Raw genomic sequence first — 14472 nt, forward strand, 5'->3', positions numbered from 1 at the left:
CGTTTAATTCGGCGTTAAAATAATTAATATTACTTCATTACAGCCGGAGGTATTTGTGGTTTTAGTAAACATGTTTTTTTTTAAGTGAGATTTCATTTTTTAGCTATATCTCAAAAACTGTCCTACTGAGATTTTTTTGGACTACATTTTTGGATTCAGCGCACGATTTTACATGGGAAATGACCATCAGCGTACAAAGTTCAAACATGCTGTAAACTAGTGTATTTAAACGAGTATATATGTTTTGGACTCCTAGCCAAGCAACTTCTAAAAAAAATACTTTATTCAAGATAGCAATATGTTTTTTTTTTTTCATTGATTTAGATCGATTTACATGCATGTACGGATTTTGATTCATCACTGTACGGATTTTGATTCATCCTCAACACAGTGTACGGATTTCGATTCAAAATTGTACGGATTTTGATTCAATCGTAGAACGCTGTACGGATTTTGATTCAAGAGATGTGCAATTTAAATACTTTTTTCTTATAATTAAAGGTAATTTTAAGACCTGGTGTTTGCAAATAATGGTAAAATAAAGATAAATGTATAGGAAAAAGATGTGATACAGAGCATAATGTGATAGCATTATTTAGTATTGACTGTTAATGATTCTCTCGTGCTTAAGTGTACGGATTTCGGTCCCGCACGGTACGTCACTCGTTCACATACGAAGCAAAAACAGTCGTGGACCGTGGATAGCGGTGCGTCATGCCACATGACAAGTAGCGGTACCTTTTTCGATACTCTGGACGAGTCGAATAGTGTTCAAGTTGTCATGGCAAATGGAAACCGCACAAAATCGGGTGGTCACGGCAGTGGATTTGTCAAGTGTGTGGATGGCACTGGCAACCCGGTGGATGTCCGGTTGAATAACGTTTTGTACGTACCAGATCTCGATAGTGGATCATTTCGGTGAGTAAAATTGCGGATAAGGGCTATGACGTGCTTTCAAGCAGAATACTGTTGAAATTATTGACAATGCGAAGAATGTTGTGGCGATCAGTGAACGTAGCGGCGGACTCTATGTACTGAAGGACCAGGAATGTGCAGCGGTATCAAATGCGTGCCATTCCGTAAATTGTCAGCACACATGGCACAGAAGATTCGTCCGCCGTTTCCCCAACAAGCCGATCGAAAGACCACCCAGCCTCTGCAGCTCATTCACACGGATCTGTGTGGGCCGATGACAAATGTCACTCCGGGAGGCAACCGTTAATTTATGGTGCTGATTGACGACTTCAGTCGGTATCTGGTACTATATCTGTTAAAGGAAAAAGGGGAGGCAAAGGAGTGCATCAGGAGCTTTGTGAAACTCGTCGAAAACCAGTTCGGCAGGAAACCGTAGGTTATTCGATCGGATCGAGGAGCTTAAGCAGTTTTATCGTGAGGAAGGTATTCGGATGGAGCTTACCGCTGGCTATGCCCCTCAGCAAAATGGAGTTGCCGAACGTCGGAACAGGTACCTGCAGGAGATGACGGTGTGCATGCTGCTGGACGCTGGACTCGAGAAGCGGTACTGGGGAGAGGCAATTGCTGCAGCGGGATATATTGAGAATCGATTGCCGTCGAGGGTAGTGGGAAAAACTCGAACTGGTCGAGGTGTCATGCCTCTTCCATTGTTCACTGTCAAAGACGACGCCAGCCAAACTTTTCCGCGATCCACACCAGCGACTGTCCGCTTTAAAAATCGTTAACAGAATGGCGAGCTAGTCTGAACGGGCTCGATTAACTAGTTCACACATCGTGTCGCACTCTTCCAACCCAAAGGCTTATTCTAATTCTTTATTTCATCTCCCTCACTTCGCATCTTATGCATTCGTCGTTTCGAAGCCGATCTTCGATTGCCACTACATACACACTTAGATTATTTCACCGAAATCTGTGAAATTTTACCGAAATCTCAACAGCTGAACGTTCGGTAAACAGTTCGGTGATTTTTCACAGATTTCCTGTAATTTTTCATCGAATATCTGTGAAAAATTACAGAAAATCTGTGAAAAATCACCGAACTGTTTACCGAACGTTCAGCTGTTGAGATTTCGGTAAAATTTCACAGATTTCGGTAAAATAATCTAAGTGTGTAGGCACGGATCATATTCGTGTATTCGGAGCTTTCCGAAGCTCAAGTTCAATCCAATATCGGTGCGTATCTGTCAATAAGCTATTCATGTACGTCGACGCTCAGTGTTGTCAAATTCAATTAGCTGACTTCACACCAAATGAAGGTTAATTGATTTTTCTTTAATTACTACCATGTCACATATACTACACTATGGAACGGCCAAAAACCGGACCTGAGTGGACTGAAAGTGTTCGGATGTGATGCTTATGTGTACATTCCAGACGTCAAACGCAGAAAGCTGGAGAGGCGTGCTGAAAAGCTGACGTTCGTCTGATACGCCTGCGGATTAAAGGCGTACAGATTCCTGAACAAGAAAACCGGAAAGATTGTAGTCAGCCGAGATGCGAAGTTCCTCGAACTCGGTGTTGAGATGCAGGAGGAGCTTGAGCCCAAGCTGCAACGGTCCTCAAGCGGACCATTGACGGAGCAGATGTTCGACGATGACAGCAAGGAAGAAGAATGCGAAGAATCAGCGGTCGATAGTGATGATGATCCATTTGTTGATTTTTCGGATGCAGAAGAGCCTGAAGGCGAAGAAAGTGATGATGAAGTGAGTGCTAGAAGGTCGAAGCGAAGTACCGCGGGTGCTTTACCGAAGAAACTTGAAAACTATATTGTGGGCGTGAAGGAGCGTGATCCAAGGAACTATAAGGAAGCAGTAGCAAGTGTTAACAAGAAAGAATGGCTAAAGGCTACGGACAGTGAATATGAATCGATACTTTCGAACGATACTTGGAGGCTCGTTCCTCTGCCAAAAGGGCGGCACGCAATCGGGTCGAAGTGGGTGTTTAAACAGAAGAAGGACTCAAGTGGACAAACAGTGAGTTTTAAAGCGCGGCTGGTTGCTCAGGGCTACGCACAACGTTACGGTGAAGATTTCGATGAAGTTCACGCACCAGTTGCACTGCAGCAAACGTTCAGGGTGCTATTGACTGTGGCGGGTCATAAGCAACTTCAAGTGCAACATGTGGACGTTAAGAATGCTTATCTGAACGGAGTGCTGCAAGAAGAAATTTTTATGCGCCAGCCACCAGGATACTCGGTGCAGGGTAAGGAGGAGCTCGTGTGCAAACTGGATCGCAGCATTAACGGACTCAAGCAGGCCGCTAGAGTCTGGAATGCGACCATCAAGGTCTTGGATTCCGGCAAACGGAAGCGGAAGCTTGTCTCTTCAGTAAGCAACTGTCGAACGGTGAGTTGATTTATCGTTTGATTTATGTTGACGACATGATCCTTGTATGCCGAGATGGACGTCAAATCGATTTCGTCGAGAATGCGCTGCGAAAGCATTTTAAGATTTCCTCTCTTGGGAAAAAAAAGCAGTTTTTCGGTATTAACGTGACGAAAGACAGTAATGGGATGTATATGCTGAGCCAGAAATGTTTGATTCGCGAAGTAGCGGATCGATTCAGTCTAACGGAAGCCAAACCGTCGAAGTATCCGGTGGATCCAGGTTATTTCCGCCTGGATGGTGGAGAGCAACTTCCGGATAATACGCAGTATCACAGATTAGTCGGTGCGCTTCTCTACATCTCAACGAACTCAAGACCGGATATATCAGCGGCAGTCTCTATTTTGAGCCGCAAGACAAACTGTCCCATGCAGCGGGACTGGTTAGAACTGAAACGTGTTGTCCGATACTTGATCGGAACTCAGGACTTCCAACTGAAATTGGCTAGCGATCGGACGAAGAATTTGGAATTAGTCGGGTACAGTGATGCTAATTGGGCCGGCGACATCACCGATCGACAGTCTACCAGCGGTTTTGTGTTCCAGATAGGCGAAGCGAGCGTGAGTTGGGCTAGTCGAAAGCAAGCGTGCGTGGCGACGTCGACGATGGAAGCCGAGTACGTCGCGCTATCTGAGGCGGCTCAGGAGGCAACCTGGCTCCGGAGATTGTTGGAAGAGCTAGGCTATAAGCAGCGCCAACCGACCATCTTAAACGAAGACAATCGCGGCTGCATTGACTTCGTTTCGCTGGAGCGGCAGAACAAAAGGAGCAAACACATCGATACCAAGTTTTACCATGCTCGGGATCTCTGTAGTCGTGAGGTCATCTAATTACGCTATTGCCATACAGAAAAAAATGATCGCGGATGTGTTCACGAAGCCACTCGGCGCAACCAAGATGCAGTTGTTCGCGGAGAATCTTGGTCTGTGCCTAAAGCGGAAGTCTGTTACGGAACTCCAGTGATCAGCGAAGAGGAGTGTCGGTGTATCCAGTCACAGGGCGCTGATGCACTGGTGAATATCAACAGCCCTAGTCACAGGACCAGCAGGGAAAGTAAACAAACTGTGCTTTTTATATTTTTCATCTGTCATGTATCTAACCCCAAAATAATCGCATTAAATATTCACGTGTGTAAACAGTTCTCCGGTTGTCCGTGTTTTTCTACCGATTGCGACGCAGATTCGTGGTTCCACTCTGTTTAGGTCATTCCCTGGTTCCAACAAGGATTTCAGAGTGCGTCTGAGGAGAACTTCAGAGTAGTTCTGAGGAGACCTTCAGAGTAATTCTGAAGAGAATTTCAGGGAAGCTCCGTGAACTCCGGAGAAGTTCCACTGGCATCAGGAAATTTTTGGAAAATTTATGAAAGTCCCTGGGAGCACCCGAAATATCTCTAGCCAGCGTGATCCTGAATACTTAATATGGCTACCAATGTTCATATTTTTGAGCTAGTTTGATGTGTCACATGAGGATGAAGGTTCAACTTTCACTTCTCCGGGGGTATCCGAATCATGTCCGGATCTGACCAACGTAGTACTGAGTACTTAATATCAGGGTTGCTTCCACTCACTTGCTATAAAAAAATGATTTCCTGAATTTTTAAATTATTAGATGTTATAATGATATTTTGTACTCGTTAGATACAAGAAGAGGTTGAAAGGCAAGTGTTTGACTCATAAAAGCTGTCAATTTCCCTACCAAATTGTTACAATAAGCGATCTTATGATTCGTGAGCGCTCACTCAGAGTGAGCAAGTTTGACAGGTTTCATGTGTCAAACACTTGCCTTTCAACCTCTTCTTGTATCTAACAAGTACAAAATGTGATTATAACATTTAATGATTTCAAAATTCAGAAAATCATGTTTTTATAGCAAGTGAGTGGAAGCAAGCCCGCTTTATATGGCCACCAATGTTCTCATTTATGTGTCGTATGTAGGTGGTGGTTCAAAAAGAAAGGTTCCCCGGGACTTTTTGTCAGTGTGCCGCAGGTATGCCGTTTGTGCCGGTCATAGAGCAAGCTACGATTGTTTTTAAAATACCCATCCCGGCAACCCGGTATTTCTGACACCATGAATATTTTGGTTTGAAATCGCAAAGATAAATCGGATTGAGGGTGACGCGGGTGGTGGCGGGTGTGTGAAATTTTGGTGAAATTTTTTTAAATTTGTCTAATTTTTATATCGCCGTCATCAGAATATGTTATAAGATAAAAATTTCCTTAACATTAAATTAAATAAAATGGGTACTAATGGGGTCTAATTAACTGCCTCTTTCTCTTGAGTCCGCTCTAGAACTTACATTTCGTATTTAGATCTATAAGGGAACTGCTGGTCTGAGTTTCTCTGGTATATACAATTAGAGGATATTCCTGAATAAACAGTCAAACAGCTCGTAATGTTGTGAATAACTTCAATCACAGTTTTCCAGCAGTGCTCCCATTTTATTCACAACAATCCAATGTCTACGTGATTGTGCCGAAGGTGAGCAGAAGGTATATCGAAGGTGTGCCGATGGATGTGCCTAAGCTGTGCCGAATATAATTTCTTTTGAAACATTGCACGTACACGGTAAGAAAAAAGTACCCAAAAGTAAGTTCTTTTCACTCATATCGGCACTATAGTGCAGGAACCCAAAAGTAGGCAAAGCGGGTCAAATTGGTTTCCTTTAGTTGTGTGCAATTCGTATGGAATTTTCCACTAGCTTTCTACCCAAAAGAAGGTTGGTTGTACCGAAAAGTAGGTAAACATGATTATACGTAACGTTGGGTTCCCACACTTTACTACCCCTGTTGGGTGGTTTTGCTCCTCCGTTTTTGACAACATTAGAAGAAGAAAAGGAGACAAACTATTCAAAAGTAGGTAAAAGTGAACTGGTCGTTGGGAACTTTTTTCTTACCGTGTAGGAGATAAAAATTTTGCTGACGTATAGTCATTAATGAAAAATACTATGATTGGTGTTTACATTCAATGTTTAGTGTTCAAGATGGCGACGTGCGCGAGCGGATTTTTTACGGACGTAATGCAAATTCTGACTTGTCAATACGGAAACTCGCAACAAAATTGGATTTACCTTAATACCTGTTCACGGTATGCTCAAATCATTTTCGGAACTTTTGACGGTCGAGAGGAAACCGAGATGTGATAAAAACATTCGACGTGCTGATACTGTCATGGACCGAAAGTTGAAGAGGATATTGAAGGAAAACCCGAATCTCTCTGTTCAAACGGTGGTTGGTTTTGTCCAAAATTCAAAACAGTGTTTGGGACTAAAGCTGTATAAAGTAAAGACAGTTCCAAATCGCATCAGAATGTGACATCAAAACCACAGACCCGACGTTTGTGCTACCAATATTTGACGAAGTTTTAATGCGTTGTTATGTCCACAGGCTGAGTTATTCACAAATTTAGTAAAGAAATTGTCATACTTTGTGCCCTCACAGACAATAATCCGGCAAAATCCGGCAGGTGAGTCTTGTATAGGATGAAAGTCTGGCCCTTTTAGTGTCCTCTTTGATTATGTTGCATTTCAAAAAGGTCGAAGAAAAAAAAATCCATGTAGGTTAATGTTCCCGGTCATACGTTAAGGTCAAATTTGTGACCATCATTTTGTACGTCAGCCCTTCGCATCACTACCGATTATCAGGGCACCAAACATTCAAATTAATTCAAAACACAAACAGCTCAAGCCAACTTCAGTGACAAAATACGTTACTCTCCTTCCATCCCCTTCTTCAGTCAGTAGAGATCACTAAAACGCCAGCCAAGTATTATCACAATAATGACACAGTGGGGAACCAGAGCAGATCAACCAACAAATTTCATAACTGCACTCTCAAAGTGCATCGTATTCGCTTCACCAACCAGCACCAAGTCCGCACAGACAGACACACCAACCGAACCGACCGACGATTGTTGTGCGGTGGCTTCCGAATGGGGTCGATTTATCTTTTTAATTTGACGTTGAGAGAGGACAAATAGCCGGGCATTATTAAGTTATCCCTCCACACGCATTCCAGCTTCAACTGCACTGACACAGTTTGGTAGCGTAAGAAGGAATGAAGTTAAATACGAGACGAGACTCACACTGTCTCTGGGGGGGGGGGGGAGTCGGAAGTCGTTTTCGCAATCAATTATTGTAACTCTTACTTCCTTCGCTTTGCTCGAGGGAATCTAGGTTGAATTCGGACTGGGGAAAAGTTTGCCTCTATTGGAATCAAGATAAGTTTCAGTTCATCAATTTCCCGAAAAGTAATTCTTAGATTCAGATAGTGAATGTACTTACCTAAAATAACACACACACACACACACACATGCACGAAACCGCTCGTCCGGTTGATCGATGTTGCAATTATTTGTAACCAATTCTAGTTGCTAAGTAGTAGTTATATCAGAGCTCGTCGAAAATCAAACTCTCATCAGTCTCGGAATCGATTTACAGTATCTCCGGAACCTTGGTATCGCCGCAGGTTCCGTCGTTGATCAGGATCAGCGATTGCAGCTTCGGGTTGCTGCTGGTTTTGGTAGATGTCATGCCCAGAGCAAGGCCCCCGTTCCCCACTCCGTTGGTGGATGAAGGTGGCTGTTTGGAACTGTCGCTGGTTTTGGGAGCTAAGGGGAGTTGCACTTCGAAAGGGGTTTCCAAGACCCCGGACGGGAGGATGATCGTTTCCTGGCTCTGGATCGAAGGAAGCAGAGGAGCATTGGTCATGAGAGCTGAGGGAGGGACGATTTCGGACAGGAGGATCGAGTCGACGGTTTGCTTGTTGGAATCGGTGGTGGTCGTGGTTGTAGTTGTGGTATTCGGGGATCTACTGGAGATTGGGGGTAGCACTTGGGAGGAAGGAATTAGGGTTTCCTGAACGGTGTCGTTGTTACCGTTGCAGGTTCGATGTTCGGATCGGCGAGTGCTGACGGTGCTGCGTCCTCGGGATGGATTGAAACACGGCAGAACTTGTTTAAACTCCTTACGGAAGTTGTCGTTGAGCCATGCGTACAGAAACGGGTTGTAGCAGGTCGAGCTCATGGCGATCAGATGAGCGATGAAGAATAGAAGATTGTAGTACGGCCAACGGTTGATGTCTGAGTAGAAGTCGTTGCTCATGTTGACGAGGTTCAACGGAAGCCAGGAGATGCCGAAGATCGCTACCATAGCGATCAGCATTCGATTGGTGCGCTTCTTGCGGTCACGCTCGGCCTCCTCTCGGCGCGTCGTCTTGGAGCCGGGTTTCAACCGAGCACGATCGTTCAGCTTAATTGACACGCAGATGTAGCAGATGGCCATGATGATGAAGGGCAGGACGAACTGCAGAATCGAGGTAGCGATCGAGAAGACCTTTCGCATGTCCTCTGGCCAGAGTTCCTCGCAGTAGAAGATACGGTTCTCCGGGAGGGTTTCGTTGGCCAGCGTTCCATTCATGTCGTCATGATGGCTCATGTAGAGACCGTACGGGAGGGTAACCAGCATTGCGAACATCCATATCAGGACTATGATCGTTATGCAGGTAGATAGCTTCATTCTGGGATGGAACGGGTAGATTATGACAAAGAACCTATCTATCGCTATGGAGGTCAGTGTCAGGGTCGATATGTACACGCTACAACCCTGCGCCAGTGGCACCGTGTGGCAGATGACTTTTCCAAAAATCCAACGCCCCAGAAACGTGTAGGATGGTGTAAAAGGGACGGCCAGTACACACATCAGGATATCCGACAGGGCAAGGTTTGTGATGAAAAGATTCGTCACCGATTGCATGGCCTTGTTTCGGAACACTACGTAGCACACCAACACGTTACCAAAGATCCCCAAGATGAATATGCTCGAATAGAGCAGGCAGAACACTACCCGGACCATCTCGTTGGACGTGACATCATTGCCATAGTCGGCTATCACGGCCTGAACGGTGCTGTTCCGTCCGGTTCCGTCATCACCGGGGCTCAACGTCATATTTACAACCTCGCTGAATACATCGTACATATCGGTCACGGTCATTGTCGGCACCATGGTGACCTCACTCGCCTTATCACCACGTGAGGACATCGTTATGGCCATTCTCCACTTTCGATGATTGATGAACTCTGCGGCGCGCCAACGACCGGGAAATCAATTAAATCTCCCTCTGAACCACTTTTACGACTTGACGTCGTCTTCCAGCTCTTCCAGCGGCAACAATTGTGATGGCAGCAGTGACTGGCTTCCAGCAGCCGTCGTCACCACCACCTCAACCCCCCGCTACACCTGCTTACACACGCCCACTTAATGACAAGCTTCGATGGTAGCGATAATGATTATCCGACACACTGTGAAAACGAGATACAGAGAACGAGAGGCGCTACTACGAACGCCACGCCGACGCCACCGCTGTCAACATCACTGACTGGCAACGCGTTACACAAGGCTTTCCTTCTCCTTGCTTTCTCCAGCTACCCACCAGCACAGTTATCTCCAATTACACGATAAATATTGTGACACACGCACGAATTCCCCCTTCCCCGGAACTTCGTCAGCACTAATCGACTACCATCAGCTTCCGTCTGCTATTGCAAATTTCACAATCACATTTCCTATCACACTCAAACACACACACACACACCGGCACACTTGCACAGCTTCACAGCAATCCTTTCGCCACCCAGCTCCGGAGTGCCGAGATGGCTGCTAAATGCCAATCAAATAGTGTGTCGGCGGTTGTAATCGATTTCCTCGTGCTTTCTTCCAGCTGCGATGACGACGCTCTTATCGGGGCGTCTCTTTTGCACGTTTAACGGCCTTCAGCTCGCAACACTAGGTCACGCGTGATGGGTTAACGAGGGGCGGCACAGGTGGTTCTGAAAGAAAGAGGGAGAAAGGTGAGACATTAGAATGGTTATTTAAATACGGTTATACCGGTAGTTGTATTTTTAATTAAAAAGGACCATTAAATCAAGATTAAGCAAATCTGATTTTGAGTGTTTTCAATCTTATGAATTGTTGAAATTGACAGATGGATCAAAGTATGCTATGCATGGAAGTATTTCTCGATGAACATTTCAAATGGTCCTATCTGCTTTGATCGATTCTCTTCATCGACTTTCTCTTTCGCTAATAACTCAGCTGCAAAACCTTTCCCTGTTGTATTTGACGTTTTGGACGCTAGATAAGAACCTCCTTTATCAAACTATGTGGTAGAATTAGCGCGAAATTTGTTTGCATAGCAGTGGTTATGAAAAGAGAAAGTCGATGAAGAGAATCGATCAAAGCAGATAGGACCATTTGAAATGTTCATCGAGATTTTTTTCCGTCAAGTTAACAGTTGGGAATCCATACTGCTGGATACCCACCGCTTATAGGATGTTCACTAATAGGCGCTGTGGTGGATTATCTCATTTGTTTCAATATATAACGTTACATAGTCTTCGACAACGTTGTTGTACTGCGGTAGACCAACAAGCCTGTTTCATTTGGTTCAGGTTTAATTGGGAACTATGCCGCTAGAGGCGCTTCACTTTCATATTACTTATGACGCGCGCTTAGGGTCCAACATAGAACATCTAGTGATCCTGACCATATAGAAAGATAATGTCTTCAGTAAACTTGTTCAGGTGACCAAGTCCTTTCAGATGATGTTCAGAACTCTCTCACTACACAGCGCTAGTGAACATGCGAACTTCATACATATGATATGCCTCGAAAACCTGCCCATATAGGATTTTTGTGTGAAATATGAATATTTTCGGAACTGGAGTGACGTGTAGAGGTCAAAAAGATGGCGGCCATCGTTTTTTGAAAAAAATGTCAAATCTATCCATATCTATTCTATATATAAAAAAGAATTTCTGTATGTCTGTCTGTCTGTCTGACCCTTATAGACTCGGAAACTACTGAACCGATTGGCGTGAACATTTGTATGCAGTGGGTTTTTGGGGCAGGGAAAGGTTCTTATGATGGTTTGAGATCCCTCCCTCCTATGTAAGAAGGGGGCTCCCATACAAATGAAACAGAATTTTTTGCATACCTCGAGAACTAATCAAGCAAATGGAACCAATGGCATCTTAAGGTCATAGGGGGTATTCCCTTAGATAACGTACAATATAGCATGCTTTTTTTTTTTAATTGGCGCATAAACTCAAGCTTATATTGAATCCCGAGCAAGGCCGGACACAATCAGCTAGTATTCTATAATATGGTTATTTCTAGAACGGGGACGACATTTATAGGTCGAAAAACGATTATAGACGTCTTTTTGAAATCCAATATGGCGGCAATAGATTTTTGAAAAACTGTCGTATACCCTACAATATGGGTATTTCCTAAGGGGTAGTTCTCTCCACACACCAATCTTGCGTCAACAATTTTCTCAGTGTGTCGCAACTGTGCTGGCAGTGCTGGCAGAGCGAGCTGCGATTTTTTGGTAAAATATCAATATTATGCTATATTTGGCAACCCGGTATTTCTGACAGTTTGAATGTTTAGTTTGCAATCGCAATGATAACATCGGTCTAGCGACAACCAAGGAAAAATGCTGGTGAGATGGACCGTGAGCGGTCTCAGCCGTCCAACAGGACACCACAAATAAAAACTATAATGGACAGCCCTATGGGGTTGTACGCAATGGTGACGTAGGACTACGTGGTCCTATACATATAATAAATCTTATTTGTTAACAGCAGCAAGAGCTTTTTTTTTGTAGGAATATGAATTAGAGTGGAAATTTCTCTGTTTATACTCTGACGTGCTTGAAATAGACGGCCCCCAGGCAACTCACGAAGAGCTACTGATTCCTTTGGTTTGTTTTTTCCGTCGATCTTGTTTTCCGTGCTGAGCACCAATGCTACTGACGTGCCAGGAAGGCAGCTCCCACACCTGGACCCTACCTATCGACCCATCAACTCATGAACCGGGGACCAACGGCTTTACTTCCCATCCGAAGGAAGGCGTGATCAGAGATGTTATGCCTCAGAACATCCCGGCGGCGCCGACTGGGATTGAACCCAGGCCTGCTGGGGTGAGAGGTAATCACGCTTACCACTACACCACCGGCGCCGTTAGCTACTGATTCCGATCAATAGCGGTGCTACTTCTTCCTCCTTCTATGGATGCTCATGTGGGCTGCAGCTTGCTGCTTGTAGGCAGCCTTTCGTTGTATACTGGAGAACACCACCACTTACCATGCAGTGATTGAATAAACACCGTTTGGTGAGACCGAATGGAATTCAAATTTGAAATCCGTGTTAGGGAAATCGCTTTTCGGAGACAATCGGTTGTAATTTTAATTATCATAGCAACAGTTGCACATTTGTGCAATTTTCGTTTTGAAAAATTATAGAGTCATAAATTTTTACAGATGCATAGAAATATTTCAGATCGATTGGTGATAAAATTATTGAAATTGGTCTAGGGACAGCTGAGTTATTAACGTTCAAAATCTTTCATAATTGTGTTACATATTCCATTTTCGTTTTTCACAAAGTGTACCCGTGTTTAGAAACCACAGACGTAGTCCTACGTCAAAATTGCAGATTTTTCCCAATTCTCCCCAAAATACATTAGAGAACCTAATAAAACAGTTGACAACTTATTTGGCACCCGGGAAATGAACTAAAGTAGCACCCATCTATAGTAAACATATAAAGAAAAACGATAGCCACCCATTTCATAATGTGCACAGCTTTAAAAATGGCTTATTTAGCGCCAAGGAAATGAACTAATTTAGCAAATATCCATAGATAAACATATCAGGAAAATCTAATGACATCCATTTAATATTGTGTAGACCAAAATATGGTCCTTTTAAAGGTATCGAAAACTGATTTGGCGTCCGGGAAATGAAGTTAAAAAGGGCTTAGATCTAATTTTGGGCCTACTAAGCACAATCCGCGCTTTACCTCTATTTTTCGAGTAGAATTTTTGCACAAAATGGAATGTTTTTGAGACAGATGACTTCTAAATGTATTTACCTTTCCGTACGTACCGTAATATTTGATGCTACACAGATAAAAATTCTGAATTTTAATTGTGATGTAAACATTCATTCACGTAGACTTGTATTTCATTTCACGCAACCGAGCAACTTGCAAACAATGTTGATTACAAATATGGGCTTTTGTATACAATATTTACTACATTGCATGAAATGTGTCAGAAGTTTACATGATATATAATGTAAACGTATTTGATATGTGACGCTCCATTTATGTGCATCATATTGAACAGAAATTTACACTACTTTTTCGAAGTGTGTAGTCTTCATTGCTATGACGACGACTGAATTAAGGGGCTTAGAAGCAGAGGGGTGAAAGCCAATTCTCTTCATCGATTTCCTCTTTTGATGACCATGGCTTCACTAACCCATTTCGCACTATTTATGTTATACTCTTCTTTCATCCAGAACAACAAACCTATCAATGAATGTGTGTCGAGTTATTAACGAAACAGAAAGTCGATAAGGAGAATCGATCAAAATCACTTGCACCCCTGCTTCCAAGTTTGGTTACAAGATTACAACTCTGGAGAGCATTTTGTGTGGTCGTTGAAGGCGTGTGGTTCTGAATGTGGCGATGAGTGTGCAAAATGTTACGCAATTGCGTCCTCCCTGTTCGCACACGCCCAAAGACTGGAGGCGAATGCCACTTCGACCTGTTTCTTCTACTAAAGACTCTCTGATGACAGTGTCGGGGAAGCAGCAATGCTACATCGACATGTTTCGTCTAGGAACGATTCTCTGATGACTGTGTTGGGGAAGCAGGAAATGCATGTACGTAATTGGTGGATTTGTTAGTTATTTCGACATTTACCACTTTTCAATAGTTACTTGATAAAAAAAAATCAACAGTCGGAAGCATTGCGATTGATGCGTAAAAATATTTCTGATCGATTGGTGATAAAATTATTGTCATTAGTCCGGGGGCAGCTGAGTTATTATCATTCAAAATCTTTCATAATTTCGTTACATGTTCCATTTTCGGTTTTCACAAAGTGTACCCTCATATAGAAATCACAGACGTAGTTCTACGTCAAAAGACCGGAGAACAACTGGAAGTGTCGCCTTTACGCCAACTGGAAGGAACCAGAGTTTTCCCATGATGATTCACTGCATAAGATGGATTGCATTCTGACAACGGTCGGCGTAAACCAGGAAAT

At 43.6% G+C, this 14472-nt stretch overlaps 1 protein-coding gene across 1 annotated transcript in view; it reads right to left on the reverse strand.

Annotated features, from left to right (window-relative positions):
• Positions 1 to 14472, reverse strand: part of sNPF-R (short neuropeptide F receptor) — a 437511-nt gene that overhangs the window by 134843 nt on the left and 288196 nt on the right. The window contains exon 2 of the mRNA XM_065221931.1: positions 7639 to 10181. Within this exon, the coding sequence (XP_065078003.1) occupies positions 7789 to 9405 (1617 nt within the window). The 5' untranslated portion in view covers positions 9406 to 10181 and the 3' untranslated portion in view covers positions 7639 to 7788. The remainder of the gene's footprint in view (positions 1 to 7638; positions 10182 to 14472) is intronic.

Source organism: Ochlerotatus camptorhynchus, unplaced genomic scaffold (genome assembly GCF_037179485.1).
Source record: "Ochlerotatus camptorhynchus isolate MF236.1 unplaced genomic scaffold, CSIRO-AGI_Acam_v1.1 ptg000150l, whole genome shotgun sequence".
NCBI lineage: Eukaryota > Metazoa > Arthropoda > Insecta > Diptera > Culicidae > Ochlerotatus > Ochlerotatus camptorhynchus.